Here is a 21124-nt window from a genome sequence, read left to right on the forward strand (position 1 = left end):
TATTTTAGTCATTTAGCAGACGCTCTTATCCAGAGCGACTTACAGTAGTGAATACATACATTTCATGCATTTATTTTTATTTTTTGATATATATATTTTTTGTACTGGCCCCCCGTGGGAATCAAACCCACAGCCCTGGCGTTGCACACACCATGCTGGCGTTGCAAACACCACGCTCTACCAACTGAGCCACAGGGAAGACAAATGTTGTTACGTTACAGCCTTATTCTAAAATTGATAAAATTACATTTTTATTTTTCCTTATCAATCTACTCACAATACCCCATAATGACAAAGTAAAAACAGGTTTTAGACATTTTTGCAAATGTGTTAAAAATTAAAAACTGAAATACCACATTTACATAAGTATTCAGACCCTTACTCAGTAATTTGTTGAAGCACCCTTGGCAAAGATTACAGCCTTGAGTCTTCTTGGGTATGACGCTACAAGCTTGGCACACCGGTATTTGAGGAGTTTCTCCCATTCTTCTCTGCAGGTCCTCTCAAGCTCTGTCAGGTTGGATGGGGAGCGTTTGATCAGTTTCAAGTCTGGGCTCTAGGTGGGCCACTCAAGGACATTCAGAGACTTGGCCCGAAGCCACTCCTGTGTTTTCTTGGCTGTGTGCTTAGGGTCGTTGTCCTGTTGGAAGATGAACCAGTCTGAGGACCTGAGCGCTCTGGAGCAGGTTTTCATCAAGGATCTCTCTGTACTTTGCTCTGTTCATCTTTGCCTCGATCCCGACTAGTCTCCCAGTCCAAGCCGCTGAAAAACATCCCCACAGCATGATGCTGCCACCACCATGCTTCACCGTAGGGATTGTGCCATGTTTCCTCCAGACGTGACTCTTGGCATTCAGGCTAAAGAGTTCAATCTTGGTTTCATCAGACCAGAGAATCTAGTTTTTCATGGTCTGAGAAACTTTAGGTGTCTTTTCGCAAACTCCAAGCGGGCAGTCATGTGCCTTTTACTGAGGAGTGGCTTCCGTCTGGCCACTCTATCATAAAGGCCTGATTGGTGGAGTGCTGCAGAGAAGGGTTGTCCTTCTGGAATGTTCTCCCATCTCCACAGAGGAACTCTAGATTTCTGTCAGAGTGACCATCGGGTTCTTGGTCACCTCCCTGACCAAGGCCCTTCTCCCCCAATTGCTCAGTTTGGGCGGGTGGCCGGCTCTAGGAAGAGTCTTGGTGGTTCCTAACTTCTTCCATTTAAGAATGGAGGCCACTGTGTTCTTGGGGACCTTCAATGCTGCTGAAATGTTTTGGTTCCCTTCCCCAGATCTGTGCCTCTACACAATTCTGTCTCTGAGCTCTATGGACAATTCCTTTGACCTCATGGCTTGGTTTTTGCTCACATCAACTGTGGGATCTTATATAGACTGTGTGCCTTTCCAAATCATGTCCAATCAATTGAATTTACCTCAGGTGGACTCCAATCAAGTTATATAAACATCTTAAGGATGATCAATGGGAACAGGATGCACCTGAGCTCAGTTTCAAGTTTCATAGCAAAGGGTCTGAATACTTATGTAAATATGGTATTTCTGTTTTTTATTTTTAATACATTTGCAAAAATGCCTAAAAGCCTGTTTTCACATGATGGGGTATTGTGTGTTGATTGCTGAGGACTTTTTTAAAATTATAATCCATTTTAGAATAAGGCTGTATCATAACAAAATGTGGAAAAAATAAATGGGTCTGAAAAGTTTACGAAGGCCCTGTAATTCTGTGCTTTGCCTTGAATTCGTTTTGGATTTAGGTACTGTGAAGAGACCCCTGGTGGCATGTCTGGTGGGGTAAGTATGCCTGTCATATTATGTGAGTTTATTATTCAGACAATGTGGAATTTTTAACACAATAATATAGTTTTAAAAAGTAAGAATTAATGCAATCAATCTGTCACGTCCATCGTTCAATGAAGACCAAGGTGCAGCGTGGTAGGCATACATTTTCTTACATTTTAAATGTACCACCAAAAAACAATACAACGAACGTAAAGCTAGGAGTGAAAACACATGCAACACAAAAGACAAGATCCCACAACTGAAGTTGGGAAAAAGGGCTGCCTAAGTTTGATCCCCAATCAGAGACAACGATAGACAGCTGCCTCTGATTGGGAACCATACTCGGCCAACAAAGAAATATAAACAGATTTCCCACCCTGGTCACACCCTGACCTACAAATAGAGAATTTAAAGGATCTCTAAGGTCAGGGCGTGACACAATCTCTACTCTAGTTTATTACTAGCCACCCATTGCAAAACGGACTGCAACTCTTCGTTTAGGGTTGAAGTGATTTCACTAGCTGTGCTAGCTGACATGTATAATGTTAAATCATCAGCGTACATAGACACAGGCTTTATGAATGCTAGAGGTAAATTATTAGTTACAATAGAGAACAGTAGGGCCAAGAGAGCTGCTTTGTTGAATCCACCAGCTACTGATTCAACTCCCTGAAGGCTGATGGGTAAAAGCTCCTTGACCTGAATCTGTTAAGACATCAAAGTCCCTGATGTTATTGTAATGCCAATGTAGGAGTGCACAGTCACACACATATGCACAATCTTACACACACACACACACACATATATATAAAACAAAACCACAAAGCCATGCATTCAGGTGTGGTACCATTGTATGACAGGTATTTGGGTCAGGTTTGAGAAAGTGTTTGTGTGTTTGTGCATGTGTGTGTCTGTAATGGTTAATGTGTTTCTCGCCCTGTCTGTTGTGACACTGGCCAAGCAGAAACAGGTCTGCACAGTGAAGACTGCCTGCATGACCAGAGATTGTGTATATAATATGATATTGTATTACAGTTTTTTTCAATTGTTTAAGCACAATTTTGAAAACAGGGTCCGGTTTGTCAAAACACTACACACAACTAGCACAACCCTACACCAAAGTAGCGCAACACTTCAGATCATTTGCAAAATGGAACACTTGTCAAAACTATACACGACTTCATAAAAACAATATTTTGTTACCATACGAAACACATTTCATATGACTTCCATCTTTTTCAACCAGTTACACACTGCTGTTGCTAACCTAAAACACTTTTAGCAAGTCTAATTGTCAGTGATTAGAGTACTGTAAATGAAGTACACAGAGAAAGTGCAACTATACAAACACTACACCAATGCTGCAGACTGAGGAAAATATAATTTATTTCTCTCCATATACCCAAATCAGTCAACATGGAGAATCACAACAAAACATGTCCCAGTTTTCATGCTGCTACAGTAGTGTGCATAACACTGTTAGCTCAGCAACAGACAAACGTAAAATACTGTATCCAGTACAGGTTACAATTACAGTAAATAACAACCATAAAAAAATAATCTGAAAAAAAACGGACAATATTGCACAGAAAATACTACAGTAAACATACTATACATCATCTCTTCGCCTAGCTGGATCTGGCCAGAGAATTTCATCAACATCACAAGCAATATCCTCATTAGCAAGACAACGTGGGAAGAACCGTCTTGAATGTCGAATCCATCCTTGCACAGCTGCGGCGTCGACTTGGTCACAGGCGTCCTCCATGGCCTGAATGAGGGGTACCTGAGCCTGGGGCTGGAGATCGTAAACCTTCCACCGCCATGCAGAGAAAAACTCTTCCATAGGGTTTAGAAACGGAGAGTATGGTGGAAGGTATAGTACTGTCAACTGTGGATGGTGTTGAAACCAGTTCTGGACCAAAGCAGAGCGGTGGAATGACACATTGTCCCAGATGACAGTGTATTGCATCTGGTGCATTTCATTACCTGCTGTGACGATGTGGTGCAATCGGTCCAAAAATGTGAGAATGTGACCTGTGTTGTAAGGGCCCATTTTGGCATGACGGAGGAGAACCCCATGCTGTGAAATGGCAGCGCAAAGGGTGATGTTACCTCCACGTTGCCCTGGGACATTGATTATAGCCCTGTGGCCAATGATATTTCTGCCTCTCCTTCTTGCTTTTGTGAGGTTGAACCCTGCCTCATCAATATATATGAATTCATGCAGGATTTCCTCAGCATCCATCTCCCTGAAATACAGTGAAAGACAAGATTGTGTAGTTCAGGATAGGTCTAGTATACAGTCAATGTAAAAAAGTCATGTGTGCAGTATGCAACATCACAGTGCTAAAGTGAACAATACAAACTCCACATACTCATGCCGCAGCCGTTTCACCCTCTCTGAATTCCGCTCAAAAGGCACTCGATAAAGTTGTTTCATTTGAACCTGATGTCTTTTCAGGATGCGTGCCAGTGTTGACTGAGAGACCTGATGGACATTATTGAAAATGGCATGGTCACTGATAATGTTGGCTTGTAGTTCTGAGCCTGATAGCATTATTGGCCAAAACCATGTTTATTATCTCTCTTGTTCTTGCGTGAATATGGGCCCCCTTCCTCCTTGTCGTTCCCGACCCTCAATCCTATGTAGAGAATAATACATGTAACTTACTGTACAATGTCACAGGAAGGGGTATCACAAGCGGCTGATTGCTGTAACTGTAGATAGATCTTTTACCTGTTTTCCTGTCGAAAAGTCCTTATGACAGATGCCACTGTATATCTGCTAAGATTTGGCTGAACTCTCAGTCCAGCCTCCCTCAGCGTCAATCCGTGGTTCACAACATGGTCCACTAGTGTTACACGAATGTCATTTGATAAGTTTGGTCCTCTTCTTCTTTGTGCACGTTCTCCTCCTGCTTCAGGTCTTCCTCAACCTCTGGCTCGGCCTCTCCCTCTTCCTCTACCTCCTTTGTGTACTCCTCCTCTCACCCTCACTCTTCTTCTGACTACTTCCATTTTGGTTGAAGGCAGGTGAACCTACCTGCTGCATTTTTATAGTGCTTAAACCTGATTGGTGTGTCTACAATTTATCAATCATGTGTTTGTGCACCTGATGGCTGTGTTTAACAGATTGGCTCATAGGTGTGGTCATTTGACAGTCAGCGCTTTGGAATTGCAAGGAAGTGACATCATGATATACTTCTGTGTCTGATGTATACAAGTGTGTTTAGTGTTTTGCAAATCACTGTGTGCAATGTTTTGCATATAGTGTGAAGCTGACAATGTGCTTACAGTTGTGCAAATCTAGCCTTGTGTTTTGCTCCTTGAGTGTAAGGTTTTGCTAATTGTGGGAAAAGTACAATTTTAGTGTGTAAGCAATCGTAAAAAACTGTAAATAGGCCAGTAGGTACAGTATTGTGTTTGGTGTGTAGATGAATATTGTACTGTGATATCTAAAGGGTGGTGACAGAGTGGGTGGATATTTACACTGTTAGGATAAACCAGTGATTGAGGAGGTGGACAAACGACACACAGAGCCAAAACAACAGCCAGATTTAGATTAGAACAATCACTACCTTATCAGACCTTAGAGGGATTGACTGTGTGTGTGTGTGTGTGTGTGTGTGTGTGTGTGTGTGTGTGTGTGTGTGTGTGTGTGTGTGTGTGTGTGTGTGTGTGTGTGTGTGTGTGTGTGTGTGTGTGTGTGTGCGTGCGTGCGGGCGGGCGGGTTTTTGCGTGTGCGGCAGGTGGGTGGGTGGGTGCATTGGTTGGCTTGTTGGCTGGCTGGCTGGCTGGCTGGTTGGCTGGCTGGCTGGCTGGCTGGTTGGCTGGCTGGTTGGCTTGTTGGCTGGTTGGCTGGCTGGTTGGCTGGCTCCATTCTGTCCAGCTTTAAGCCCTCCAGGCATGTGCTTGTGCCAGTGTTCTGAGTTTTAGGTGGGGCTTCTCAACTCACAAGGGAGCATCCAGAGAGGTTAACAGTTAGCTATGGCCTGTTGGGCGGTGTTGTAAACATAACATGTGAAACGGGAACAGTTTCCGTCTACACATTCCTCTCTCTCTGTGCTGGAGACATGGTGATAGTTAAACATTAGTGTATTGTAGATGGGGACATGGTGATAGTTAAACATTAGTGTATTGTAGATGGGGACATGGTGATAGTTAAACATTAGTGTATTGGAGATGGGGACATGGTGATAGTTAAACATTAGTGTATTGTAGATGGGGACATGGTGATAGTTAAACATTAGTGTATTGTAGATGGAGACATGGTGATAGTTAAACATTAGTGTATTGTAGATGGGGACATGGTGATAGTTAAACATTAGTGTATTGTAGATGGGGACATGGTGATAGTTAAACATTAGTGTATTGTAGATGGGGACATGGTGATAGTTAAACATTAGTGTATTGTAGATGGGGACATGGTGATAGTTAAACATTAGTGTATTGTAGATGGGGACATGGTGATAGTTAAACATTAGTGTATTAGAGATGGGGACATGGTGATAGTTAAACATTAGTGTATTGTAGATGGGGACGTGGTGATAGTTAAACATTAGTGTATTGTAGATGGGGACATGGTGATAGTTAAACAGTGTATTGTAGATGGGGACATGGTGATAGTTAAACATTAGTGTATTGTAGATGCAGACATGGTGATAGTTAAACATTAGTGTATTGTAGATGGGGACATGGTGATAGTTAATAAACATTAGTGTATTGTAGATGGAGACATGGTGATAGTTAAACATTAGTGTATTGTAGATGGGGACATGGTGATAGTTAAACATTAGTGTATTGTAGATGGGGACATGGTGATAGTTAAACATTAGTGTATTGTAGATGGGGACATGGTGATAGTTAAACATTAGTGTATTGTAGATGGGGACATGGTGATAGTTAAACATTAGTGTATTAGAGATGGGGACATGGTGATAGTTAAACATTAGTGTATTAGAGATGGGGACATGGTGATAGTTAAACATTAGTGTATTGTAGATGGGGACATGGTGATAGTTAAACATTAGTGTATTGTAGATAGGGACATGGTGATAGTTAAACATTAGTGTATTGTAGATGGGGACATGGTGATAGTTAAACATTAGTGTATTGTAGATGGGGACATGGTGATAGTTAAACATTAGTGTATTGTAGATGGGGACATGGTGATAGTTAAACATTAGTGTATTGTAGATGGGGACATGGTGATAGTTAAACATTAGTGTATTAGAGATGGGGACATGGTGATAGTTAAACATTAGTGTATTGTAGATGGGGACATGGTGATAGTTAAACATTAGTGTATTGTAGATGGGGACATGGTGATAGTTAAACATTAGTGTATTGTAGATGGGGACATGGTGATAGTTAAACATTAGTGTATTGTAGATGGGGACATGGTGATAGTTAAACATTAGTGTATTGTAGATGGGGACATGGTGATAGTTAAACATTAGTGTATTGTAGATGGGAACATGGTGATAGTTAAACATTAGTGTATTGTAGATGGGGACATGGTGATAGTTAAACATTAGTGTATTGTAGATGGGGACATGGTGATAGTTAAACATTAGTGTATTGTAGATGGGGACATGGTGATAGTTAAACATTAGTGTATTAGAGATGGGGACATGGTGATAGTTAAACATTAGTGTATTAGAGATGGGGACATGGTGATAGTTAAACATTAGTGTATTGTAGATGGGGACATGGTGATAGTTAAACATTAGTGTATTGTAGATGGGGACATGGTGATAGTTAAACATTAGTGTATTGTAGATGGGGACATGGTGATAGTTAAACATTAGTGTATTGTAGATGGGGACATGGTGATAGTTAAACATTAGTGTATTGTAGATGGGGACATGGTGATAGTTTAATATTAGTGTATTGTAGATGGAGACATGGTGATAGTTAAACATTAGTGTATTAGAGATGGAGACATGGTGATAGTTAAACATTAGTGTATTAGAGATGGAGACATGGTGATAGTTAAACATTAGTGTATTGTAGATGGGGACATGGTGATAGTTAAACATTAGTGTATTGTAGATGGGGACATGGTGATAGTTAAACATTAGTGTATTGTAGATAGGGACATGGTGATAGTTAATAAACATTAGTGTATTGTAGATGGGGACATGGTGATAGTTAAACATTAGTGTATTGTAGATGGGGACATGGTGATAGTTAAACATTAGTGTATTAGAGATGGGGACATGGTGATAGTTAAACATTAGTGTATTGTAGATGGGGACATGGTGATAGTTAAACATTAGTGTATTGTAGATGGGGACATGGTGATAGTTAAACATTAGTGTATTGTAGATGGGGACATGGTGATAGTTAAACATTAGTGTATTGTAGATGGGGACATGGTGATAGTTAAACATTAGTGTATTGTAGATGGGGACATGGTGATAGTTAAACATTAGTGTATTGTAGATGGGGACATGGTGATAGTTAAACATTAGTGTATTAGAGATGGGGACATGGTGATAGTTAAACATTAGTGTATTGTAGATGGGGACATGGTGATAGTTAAACATTAGTGTATTAGAGATGGGGACATGGTGATAGTTAAACATTACTTTACATGTCTGGCTGCAGTGGAAGCCCCGTAAACTGAAGCTTTGTTTATTGTCTATTCTCTTATCTCTATGTGTATGGGGGAGTGAGCAGTGGAGGACAATTCTAACACACACACACACACACACACACACACACACACACACACACACACAAAAGGTCAATCACACAAACAAGCACACACAGACACGTACACTCAGTGCTCTGAATGCAAGACACGTTTGTAAAGTCCCTGTCACGGCCCATGCCGCAGGTGTATAAGGACGTCTAGCTGTTGTGTCACATTCTGCTGCTGTGTTGTCATTGGCTGTGACAGTACTTTGCTTTGTGTTGGTGTAGTGTTCTTAATGATTCCCCGGTTTTCACTTGAATCCAAAACCTCAGGAGGAAGTCCCCTGAATGGTGTAGGTGACTTCCAAACACACACACACCACCAACCCCACTGTGTTCTGAAACTGAAGCTTTTCCACACTGAGGAAGCTGAATGTGTTTTAGAGATCAGGTTGCATTTCCCTGTAGCCCACATGGAACCAGAGTACTCCTGCAGCTCAATCAGAAGAATAGTTCTCATTAGTTTACGTTCCATACTATCCTGGCCAGTACATACATCATGCAGTCATGCATTAGTGTGTCCATATAGACATGTAGATAGACTGTGTTGGGAGTTGATGGTATTTTGCAGGTTTCCCTAGCAACAGTCACAGGTTGAGGAGAGGACTGTGTTAGTGACCTGACTTGAGTTCAGGTATGGAAAGCATGTAGCATTCCGCATCAGAGCTGGCAGCACCGTGCAAGAATGGAATTCTGGGAGGACTGACATGAAATTACCTAGATTAGTTGGACGGGACAGGGGGGTGCTGATAATGTCATCAATAGTAGGGATGCAGGCAGCGCTGGCTAAAGTTGGTTTAGAGACGCACAGATGAATGCGACGTCCTCCTCTTTTCTCCTCAGTCACAGAACTAGGCCACAACTGATCAAACCAGAGAGCAGGACTGTTCAGGGCAGGCTGTCTGACTCAGAGACAGAGGGACTGAAGGGGTGGAGGAGAGGAGAGATGCCTGCCTAGACTAGCAGGGGACTGTGGATCTATGCCTGCCAGTGAATGTGACAGGAAGTCTACACTGCCTGGAGTTAGTGAAATGGTGCATGCTTGGCCTCAGCAAGTAGAGGGGATGTGAATCTAATGCAGAGTAACTGGTGAGGGGGATGTTTCTCTTCTCCTGCAGAGTAACTGGTGAGGGGGATGTTTCTCTTCTCCTGCAGAGTAACTGGTGAGGGGGATGTTTCTCTCCTCCTGCAGAGTAACTGGTGAGGGGAATGTTACTCTTCTCCTGCGGAGTAACTGGTGAGGGGGATGTTACTCTCCTCCTGCAGAGTAACTGGTGAGGGGGATGTTTCTCTTCTCCTGCAGAGTAACTGGTGAGGGGGATGTTCTCTTCTCCTGCAGAGTAACTGGTGAGGGGGATGTTTCTCTTCTCCTGCAGAGTAACTGGTGAGGGGGATGTTTCTCTCCTGCAGAGTAACTGGTGAGGGGGATGTTTCTCTCCTCCTGCAGAGTAACTGGTGAGGGGGATGTTTCTCTCTCTGCAGAGTAACTGGTGAGGGGGATGTTTCTCTCCTCCTGCAGAGTAACTGGTGAGGGGAATGTTTCTCTCCTCCTGCAGAGTAACTGGTGAGGGGGATGTTTCTCTCCTCCTGCAGAGTAACTGGTGAGGGGGATGTTTCTCTTCTCCTGCAGAGTAACTGGTGAGGGGGATGTTTCTCTTCTCTGCAGAGTAACTGGTGAGGGGGATGTTTCTCTTCTCGCAGAGTAACTGGTGAGGGGGATGTTTCTCTCCTGCAGAGTAACTGGTGAGGGGGATGTTTCTCTCCTCCTGCAGAGTAACTGGTGAGGGGAATGTTTCTCTTCTCCTGCAGAGTAACTGGTGAGGGGGATGTTTCTCTCCTCCTGCAGAGTAACTGGTGAGGGGAATGTTACTCTTCTCCTGCAGAGTAACTGGTGAGGGGGATGTTACTCTTCTCCTGCAGAGTAACTGGTGAGGGGGATGTTTCTCTTCTGCAGAGTAACTGGTGAGGGGGATGTTTCTCTTCTCCTGCAGAGTAACTGGTGAGGGGGATGTTTCTCTCCTGCAGAGTAACTGGTGAGGGGGATGTTTCTCTCCTCCTGCAGAGTAACTGGTGAGGGGGATGTTTCTCTTCTGCAGAGTAACTGGTGAGGGGGATGTTTCTCTTCTCCTGCAGAGTAACTGGTGAGGGGGATGTTTCGCTCCTCCTGCAGAGTAACTGGTGAGGGGGATGTTTCTCTCCTCCTGCAGAGTAACTGGTGAGGGGGATGTTTCTCTTCTCCTGCAGAGTAACTGGTGAGGGGGATGTTTCTCTCCTGCAGAGTAACTGGTGAGGGGGATGTTACTCTCCTGCAGAGTAACTGGTGAGGGGGATGTTTCTCTTCTCCTGCAGAGTAACTGGTGAGGGGGATGTTTCTCTCCTGCAGAGTAACTGGTGAGGGGGATGTTTCTCTCCTCCTGCAGAGTAACTGGTGAGGGGGGATGTTTCTCTCTCCTGCAGAGTAACTGGTGAGGGGGATGTTTCTCTTCTCCTGCAGAGTAACTGGTGAGGGGGATGTTTCTCTTCTCCTGCAGAGTAACTGGTGAGGGGGATGTTTCTCTCCTGCAGAGTAACTGGTGAGGGGGATGTTTCTCTCCTGCAGAGTAACTGGTGAGGGGGATGTTTCTCTCCCGCAGAGTAACTGGTGAGGGGGATGTTTCTCTCCTGCAGAGTAACTGGTGAGGGGGATGTTACTCTTCTCCTGCAGAGTAACTGGTGAGGGGGATGTTTCTCTTCTGCAGAGTAACTGGTGAGGGGATGTTTCTCTTCTCCTGCAGAGTAACTGGTGAGGGGGATGTTACTCTTCTCCTGCAGAGTAACTGGTGAGGGGGATGTTTACTCTCCCGCAGAGTAACTGGTGAGGGGGATGTTTCTCTCCTGCAGAGTAACTGGTGAGGGGGATGTTTCTCTCCTGCAGAGTAACTGGTGAGGGGGATGTTTCTCTCCTCCTGCAGAGTAACTGGTGAGGGGATGTTTCTCTTCTGCAGAGTAACTGGTGAGGGGGATGTTTCTCTTCTCCTGCAGAGTAACTGGTGAGGGGGATGTTTCTCTTCTCCTGCAGAGTAACTGGTGAGGGGGATGTTTCTCTTCTCCTGCAGAGTAACTGGTGAGGGGGATGTTACTCTTCTCCTGCAGAGTAACTGGTGAGGGGGATGTTTCTCTTCCCCTGCAGAGTAACTGGTGAGGGGATGTTTCTCTTCTGCAGAGTAACTGGTGAGGGGGATGTTTCTCTTCTCCTGCAGAGTAACTGGTGAGGGGGATGTTTCTCTTCCCCTGCAGAGTAACTGGTGAGGGGGATGTTTCTCTTCTGCAGAGTAACTGGTGAGGGGGATGTTTCTCTTCTCCTGCAGAGTAACTGGTGAGGGGGATGTTTCTCTCCTGCAGAGTAACTGGTGAGGGGGATGTTACTCTCCTGCAGAGTAACTGGTGAGGGGGATGTTTCTCTTCTCCTGCAGAGTAACTGGTGAGGGGGATGTTTCTCTCCTGCAGAGTAACTGATGAGGGGGATGTTTCTCTTCTCCTGCAGAGTAACTGGTGAGGGGGATGTTTCTCTTCTCCTGCAGAGTAACTGGTGAGGGGGATGTTTCTCTCCTGCAGAGTAACTGGTGAGGGGGATGTTTCTCTTCTCCTGCAGAGTAACTGGTGAGGGGGATGTTTCTCTCCTCCTGCAGAGTAACTGGTGAGGGGGATGTTTCTCTCCTCCTGCAGAGTAACTGGTGAGGGGGATGTTTCTCTCCTGCAGAGTAACCTGGTGAGGGGGATGTTTCTCTTCTCCTGCAGAGTAACTGGTGAGGGGGATGTTTCTCTTCTCCTGCAGAGTAACTGGTGAGGGGGATGTTTCTCTCCTGCAGAGTAACTGGTGAGGGGGATGTTTCTCTCCTCCTGCAGAGTAACTGGTGAGGGGGATGTTTCTCTCCTGCAGAGTAACTGGTGAGGGGGATGTTTCTCTCCTCCTGCAGAGTAACTGGTGAGGGGGGATGTTTCTCTCCTGCAGAGTAACTGGTGAGGGGGATGTTTCTCTCCTCCTGCAGAGTAACTGGTGAGGGGGATGTTTCTCTTCTGCAAAGTAACTGGTGAGGGGGATGTTTCTCTTCTCCTGCAGAGTAACTGGTGAGGGGGATGTTTCTCTTCTGCAGAGTAACTGGTGAGGGGGATGTTTCTCTCCTGCAGAGTAACTGGTGAGGGGGATGTTTCTCTTCTGCAGAGTAACTGGTGAGGGGGATGTTTCTCTTCTGCAGAGTAACTGGTGAGGGGGATGTTTCTCTCCTGCAGAGTAACTGGTGAGGGGGATGTTTTTCTCCTGCAGAGTAACTGGTGAGGGGGATGTTTCTCTCCTGCAGAGTAACTGGTGAGGGGGATGTTTCTCTTCTGCAGAGTAACTGGTGAGGGGGATGTTTCTCTTCTCCTGCGGAGTAACTGGTGAGTGGGATGTTACTCTCCTCCTGCAGAGTAACTGGTGAGGGGGATGTTTCTCTTCTGCAGAGTAACTGGTGAGGGGATGTTTCTCTCCTGCAGAGTAACTGGTGAGGGGGATGTTTCTCTTCCCTGCAGAGTAACTGGTGAGGGGGATGTTTCTCTCCTGCAGAGTAACTGGTGAGGGGGATGTTTCTCTCCTCCTGCAGAGTAACTGGTGAGGGGGATGTTTCTCTCCTGCAGAGTAACTGGTGAGGGGGATGTTTCTCTTCTCCTGCAGAGTAACTGGTGAGGGGGATGTTTCTCTTCTGCAGAGTAACTGCTGTCTGTCATCTTTCTCTCTCTCTCTGTCTCTTCCATCTCTCTCTCTCCCTCTCTCTTCCATCTCTCTCTCTCCCTCTCTCTTCCCTCCCCTCCCCTCTCTTCTCTCTCTCCCATTGTCGCTCTAATGTCGCTCAACTTTTTCACCTGTTACAGCAATGGTTTTCCACCTGCTGTCATCTCTACAGACATTTGGGAATTTCTGTGGATCTCCTAGATATATTGGCTGAGGGTTAGCTCTATGGGGAGGCTTTCCTATTTAATATGCCTGGTCCAGGGGCTTTGTGTGTCTTTGTGTTCTGCCGAAAAGCAGATTATTTCACTAGGGCTGCTCGCTTTTCCCAGAACCCCCTGCAAAGCCAGTGGATCGGCCACTCCTCCTTGAGGTTCCATACTGGAGACGTTACCACAGAAACCTCACGTACAGGCACACAGGCATGTGCGTACAGACACTCTCTCACACACACACACACACACATGCACAATGCCCTCTCAGTTAGTAGCCATTCTCTGAGAGGGACAGAGGAGAATAGACTGAGGAGAATATAGACTGTATTCCTGTAACAGGAGACTGTACTGCCTGTACAGAGCCATAATGGTACCCATGCCAGCTGCTGAGCGAATTGGGTGACAGTCATTCTGAAAAAACTGGATTCCCGAAACTGGATTCTGCGGCTCCTGACAGCATGGAGGATGTGTTGTTATGTCTCAGGGCTCAACTGATTTACTGCGGGGATTTACTAGATGTAAACCATTGGGGACAGACTCACACCTTCATTAGGGACAGACTCACAGTTGTCATTAGGCAGGGCAGAGTAGAGAAGAATAGGTAGAGGATGGTTGAGCCATAGACAATATAACAATTATGTCTTAACCATCCACTAAATATTCTGCTCCACTCAGCCTGATGAGAACTGACGACTGTGGTCGTGTTTCATATCTATGGGTTGAGCCTTGTAGGGTAATAGCAAACTGTGCCCTTTCATAGAGGGCTGCATGGCCTGTCATTACTCTGCTAATCAACCCTCAGAGTCTGTGGGAACCCAGCCTCTCTACTATCCCTCCTCTCTGTTCCCACACACACAGCACCATGCCCAAGGCTAGCCCCTCACACCCACACACACACATACATACATATATACACACACACACACAAACATATACACACACACACACACCCACACACACACGCGCACACACACACACACATCAGATTCAGCCCTGGCTAAACATTACTCAAACTTCAGCAAGACAAAGTAGCCTAAACCCCTTAGTGCACACACACACACACACACACACACACACACACACACACACACACACACACACACACACACACACACACACACACAATAAGAGGGGATTGAGGTATTGAGACAGTGTCTTTGTGTGTGTCCTGTAATCTCGTGCTGAAAGGGTCACATTCTTTGTTTATGCGGTAAGGGAAGAGGCCTAAGATACAGCCTCTCTAGTGGTGCCCTGAGGGGGGTGACAGAGAGAGAAAGAGACATAGAGGAGAGAGAGAGAGAGAGGGAGAGCGAGAGAGAGAGAGAGAGAGAGAGAGAGAGAGAGGGGGGGAGAGAGAGAGGGGATAGAGAGAGAGAGAGGGAGAGAGAGAGAGGGGAGAGAGAGAGAGAGAGGAGAGAGGGGAGAGAGAGAGAGAGAGAGAGAGGGGAGAGAGAGAGAGAGAGAGAGAGAGAGAGAGAGAGAGAGAGAGAGAGAGAGAGAGAGAGAGAGAGAGAGAGAGAGAGAGAGAGAGAGAGAGAGAGAGAGAGAGAGAGAGAGAGGGAGAGAGAGAGAGAGAGAGGGGAGAGAGAGAGAGAGAGAGAGAGAGAGGGGAGAGAGAGAGAGAGAGGGGAGAGAGAGAGAGAGAGAGAGAGAGAGAGAGAGAGAGAGAGAGAGAGAGAGAGAGAGAGAGAGAGAGAGAGAGAGAGAGAGAGAGAGCGAGAGAGAGGGGAGAGAGAGAGAGAGAGAGATGGACCCACTTGTGGCCCTCTTTGTCACAGAGACCTACTAGTCCCAGCAGTAAAACAGGGAAGGGACTCAGCGGGTATTAAAATTTGGTATAGATGAGACCTAAATTAATCAAAACAGGAGCATTTTATATCTGGTTAGAAATTAATAGGGACATTATCTCAACAAAGAAAAATGTCCTCCTGTGTGCTACCTATATCCCCCAATAGAAACTCCATACTTTAATGACGTCAGCTTCTCCACCCTAGAGGGGGAGATCAACCATTTCCAGACCCAGGGACATGTACTAGTCTGTGGCAACCTAAATGCCAGAACTGGACAAGAATCAAAAATAAAATAAAACTCGACATCCCAATTAGAATCTGGCTAAAATACTTCAATCAGCTCTAGAACCCATTTCCCTCTATGGTTGTGAGGTCTGGGGTCCACTAACCAACCAAGAATTCACAAAATGGGACAAACACATTATTGAGAGACTGCATGCAGAATTCAGCAAAAACACTACCGGTCAAAAGTTTTGTAACACCTACTCATTCAAAGGTTTTTCTTTATTTTTCCTATTTTCTACATTGTAGAATAATAGTGAAGACATCTAAACTATGAAATAGCACATATGGAATCATGTAGTAACCAAAAAAGTGTTAAACAAATCAAAATATATTTTATATTTAAGATTCTTCATATAGCCACACATTACCTTGATGACAGCTTTGCACAATCTTGTCACGTGTGCTGAATACAACAGATGTAGACCTTACAGTGAAATGCTGAATACAACAGGTGTAGACCTTACAGTGAAATAATTACTTACAAGTCCTAACCAACAGTGCAATTTTTTAAGTAGAAAATAGGTATTAGGTAAACAATAGATAAGTAAAGAAATATTTAAATAAAACAATAAAATGACAGTGAAAATAACAGTTGCGAGGCTATATACAGGTGGTACCGGTACAGAGTCAATGTGGAGGCTATATACAGGTGGTACCGGTACAGAGTCAATGTGGAGGCTATATACAGGTGGTACCGGTACAGAGTCAATGTGGAGACTATATACAGGTGGTACCGGTACAGAGTCAATGTGGAGGCTATATGCAGGTGGTACCGGTACAGAGTCAATGTGGAGGCTATATACAGGGGGTACCGGTACAGAGTCAATGTGGAGGCTATATACAGGTGGTACCGGTACAGAGTCAATGTGGAGGCTATATGCAGGTGGTACCGGTACAGAGTCAATGTGGAGGCTATATACAGGTGGTACCAGTACAGAGTCAATGTGGAGACTATATACAGGTGGTACCGGTACAGAGTCAATGTGGAGGCTATATACAGGGGGTACCGGTACAGAGTCAATGTGGAGACTATATACAGGGGGTACCGGTACAGAGTCAACGTGGAGACTATATACAGGTGGTACCGGTACAGAGTCAATGTGGAGACTATATACAGGGGGTACCGGTACAGAGTCAATGTGGCTATATACAGGTGGTACTGGTACAGAGTCAATGTGGAGGCTGTATACAGGTGGTACCGGTACAGAGTCAATGTGGAGGCTATATACAGGGTGTTACGGTACAGAGTCAATGTGGAGACTATATACAGAGGGTACCGGTACAGAGTCAATGTGGAGGCTATATGCAGGCGGTACCGGTACAGAGTCAATGTGGAGGCTATTTACAGGTGGTACCGGTACAGAGTCAATGTGGAGCCTATATACAGGGGGTACTGGTACAGAGTCAATGTGGAGCCTATATGCAGGTGGTACCGGTACAGAGTCAATGTGGAGGCTATATGCAGGTGGTACCGGTACAGAGTCAATGTGGAGACTATATACAAGGGGTACCAGTACAGAGTCAATGTGGAGGCTATATACAGGGGGTACCGGTACAGAGTCAATGTGGAGGCTATATACAGGGGGTACCGGTACAGAGTCAATGTGGAGGCTATATACGGGTGGTACCGGTACAGAGTCAATGTGGAGACTATATACAGGTGGTACCGGTACAGAGTCAATGTGGAGACTATATACAGGTGGTACCGGTACAGAGTCAATGTGGAGGCTATATGCAGGTGGTACCGTTACAGAGTCAATTTGGAGGCTATATACAGGTGGTATCGGTACAGAGTCAATGTGCCCGGTTGGTCAGGCTAATTGAGGTAATATGTACATGTAGGTATAGTTAAAGTGAGGGGGGGAGGAGGGGGGACAATGCAAATAGTCCGGGTAGCCATTTGATTAAAAAACAGGAGTCTTATGGCTTGGGGGTAAAATCTGTTGAGAAGACTTTTGGTCCTAGATTTGTCGCTCTGGTACCGCTTGCCATGCGGTAGCAGAGAGAACAGTCTATGACTGGGGTGGCTGAGGTCTTTGACAATTGTTAGGGCCTTCCTTTGACACCGCCTGGTGTAGAGGTCCTGGATGGCAGGCAGCTTAGCCCCAGTGATGTACTGGGCCGTACGCACTACCCTCTGTAGAGCCTTGCGGTCGGAGGCCGAGCAGTTGCCGGCAGTGATGCGACCAGTCAGGATGCTCTCGATGTTGCATCTGTAGAACCTTTTGAGGATCTGAGGACCCATGCCAAATCTTTTTAGTTTCCTGAGGGGGAATAGGCTTTGTCGTGCCCTCTTCACGACTGTCTTGGTGTGTTTGGACCATTCTAGTTTGTTGTTGATGTGGACACCAAGGAACTTGAAGCTCTCATCCTGCTCAAGAAAAGAGCTATTAAATTCTACAACCACCTAGAAGGAAGCGATTCCCAAACCTTCCATAACAAAGCCTTCACCTACAGAGAGATGAACCTAGAGAAGAGTCCCCTCAGCCAGCTAGTTCTGGGACTCTGTTCACAAACACCAACAGACCCCACTGAGCCCCAGGACAGCAACACAATTAGACACAACCAAATTATGAGAATACAAAAAGATAACTATTTGTCACACTGGAAAGAAGCAACCAAAAAACTGAGCAAACTGGAATGCTATTTGGCACTAAACAGAGAGTACACTGTGGCAGAATACCTGACCACTGTGACTGACCCAAAATTAAGGAAAGCTTTGACTATGTACAGACTCAGTGAGCATAGCCTTGCTATTGAGAGAGGTCGCCATAGGCAGAGAGAGAAGACAGGCTATGTTCACACTGTCCACAAAATGAGATGGAAACTGAGCTGCACTTCCTAACCTCCTGCCCAATGTATGATCACATTAGGGACACATATTTCCCTCAGATCACAAAGAATTTGAAAACCTCCAACATTGATAAACTCCCATATCTGTTAGGCAAAATATCACAATGTGCAATCCGGGCAGCAAGATTTGTGACCTTTTGCCACAAGAAAAGGGAAACCAGTGAAGAACAAACAACATTGTAAATACAACCCATATTTATCTGTTTATTTATCTTCCCCCACTATTCATACTACTAATATTTGCATATTGCTAAAACACTGTACATAGCTGATAATATAACAATTGACATGTCTTTATCTTTCTGAAACCTTTTTGAGTGCAATGTCTACTGTTCATTTCTAGTCGTTTTTAGCTGATGTTAAATTTGTTTCTTCTCACTTTTGTTGATTTCATTAGCTTTTTTTATTTTTTATTTAATTTAACCTTTATTTAACTAGGCAAGTCAGTTAAGAACAAATGATTATTTACAATGACGGCCTACCCCTGGCCAATCCCGGACGACACTGGGCCAATTGTGCGCCGCCCTATGGGACTCCTAATCACAGCCGGATGTGATACATCCGTTACATTGCTTTGGCAATGTAAACATATGTTTCCCATGCCAATAAAGCTCCTTTGAATTAGAGAGAGAGAGAGAGAGAGAGAGAGATCACTGTGAAACAGTGATGTACCAGGAGAGGAATGCACTGCCATGCGTGGGTGGGCAGGGGCAGGAGTGAGGTGTGTGCGTGCATGCATGTGTGTGTTGAGAAGTGGAATGGTAGGTAGAGTGGCCCTGGCAGCATGTGTAATTCTCAGTGGCATGTTGTTACATCTCTGACACATCCATCCCTCTCACTGTCTGATATCGCTGTCTCCGGTCCACAGGCAATATTATCACAATACTTAGGTGCCGATACAATATGTATTCACAATTCTATATGTACTGCAATTCGATATTGCAATCTGATGTTACAAACGTATTACTCACTATATGTCTTCTACAGGGAGACGAGAGAGCATGAGAAATAAAAATGCTGAAAACATATTGGCTCACTATTATTTTAAAGATGGAGAACAATCTATAAGGAAAGAATACAGGTGTTTTGGCACAACCAACTAGCACTCTTCATTTTTTTGTAATTGATACTTGGAGTCAAATATCGATTTAATATCGTACTAAAATAATATTGCGATGTAACTATACATTTTTCCTCCCAATCACAAATTGTTACTGTTGTGTGTTTGGGATTGAGAAGTCTTGCAGCAAACACACGGGCAAACACACATTCACAGACTTCAGCTGGTTCAGCACTGTGTGTGTGTGTGTGTGTGTGTGTGTGTGTGTGTGTGTGTGTGTGTGTGTGTGTGTGTGTGTGTGTGTGTGTGTGTGTGTGTGTGTGTGTGTGTGTGTGTGTGTGTAACAGTACTCTCTCGCCCTGTCACTCACCCCTGTCTTTCCCCTGGGAGGGGTTAACATCTGCCCCTTGCGGGGGTGTATGGACGGCCTCACCCCTTTTGTGTTGGGGTGGGGGGGGGGGGGGGGCGTGCGGGCGGGCGGGCCATCTGTTAATGCCCACACTGAAAGAACAATGGTTGAGGTGTTGTTGTGTTGTGGGACAGGCCTGTTACAATATGTGTCTGTGTATATCCAGCATTAAGTGAGTGGTGTATGTAGCAGTGTGTCCAAGTTGTTTAAATCATTGTACTGTGTGTGTGTGTGTGTGTGTGTGTGTGTGTGTGTGTGTGTGTGTGTGTGTGTGTGTGTGTGTGTGTGTGTGTGTGTGTGTGTTATTCTTGGCAGTAGTGGTGGTGGTGGGGACCATGCTATCTCCTTTCCATTCCACACTGTGTTTCCTGTTCAGACATGCACAAAAGACACACACTCTCACAAAGGGGTGGAGTACTTCATAATGTAGCTGAGTCAGCTTTTCACACTAACTTTTTGTCCTGTTTAGCCCAGAGCTAGAAACATTAGGAGGCCCCATGGCCCTTGGCTAGGCTATGGGGCTCCATCTACTATTTATTAACTAGGCAAGTCAGTTAAGAACAAATTCTTATTTACAATGTCAGCCTAGGAACAGTGGGTTAACTGCCTTGTTCAGGGGGAGAACAACAGATTTTTACCTTGTCAGCTCAGGGATTTGATCTAGCAACCTTTCAGTTACTGGCCCAACACTCTAACCAGTAGGCTACCTGCCACCCCTAAAGCCTAAAGCCTCCACTAACTCTAGCACAACCCTGGGCCACCTGGCTCTGCTGGGAATACAGCACTGGCCCTGACTGTCTGCTCAGAGTAAAGAAAGGTCTACCTCAATGCTAACCAGACTGCATGCATACATACATTATGTAACATGTCCAGTCCACTGTGAATTGATATGCTGCTCTATACTGACTGTCTCATCCTGCGCGTGTGTGTGTGTGTGTGTGTGTGTGTGTGTGTGTGTGTGTGTGTGTGTGTGTGTGTGTGTGTGTGTGTGTGTGTGTGTGTGTGTTCCAGGCCCAGCACAGGGACTCGTTCGTCCAGGAGCGCTACGGCCAGTATGATCTCAGTGACCCCTTCCTGGCCCTGCAGCGGGATAGCCAGACCATGGATGACTGGTCCCCTTCAGACCCCCAGGGCAGCATGGTGGGGCCCAACCCTCTGGCTGTGCTGAAGCTGGTCATGGCCCACTGCAAAAGGATGCAGGAGAGGATGATGGGACAGCTGTCAGCCGCAGAAAGCAGACACAGGAGGGTAAGGGCGTTCTTACACACACCCCTCCCTCCCA

General features: G+C 45.2%; 1 protein-coding gene across 1 annotated transcript in view; it reads left to right on the top strand.

Moving 5' to 3' along the window:
* The window catches only part of LOC106566521 (CTTNBP2 N-terminal-like protein), a 39283-nt gene that overhangs the window by 11111 nt on the left and 7048 nt on the right, over positions 1-21124 (top strand). Inside the window, 1 exon segment of the mRNA XM_014134619.2 lies at positions 20854-21090. Within this exon segment, the coding sequence (XP_013990094.2) occupies positions 20854-21090 (237 nt within the window).

The sequence above is a fragment of the Salmo salar genome, chromosome ssa13, assembly GCF_905237065.1.
Source record: "Salmo salar chromosome ssa13, Ssal_v3.1, whole genome shotgun sequence".
Lineage (NCBI taxonomy): Eukaryota > Metazoa > Chordata > Actinopteri > Salmoniformes > Salmonidae > Salmo > Salmo salar.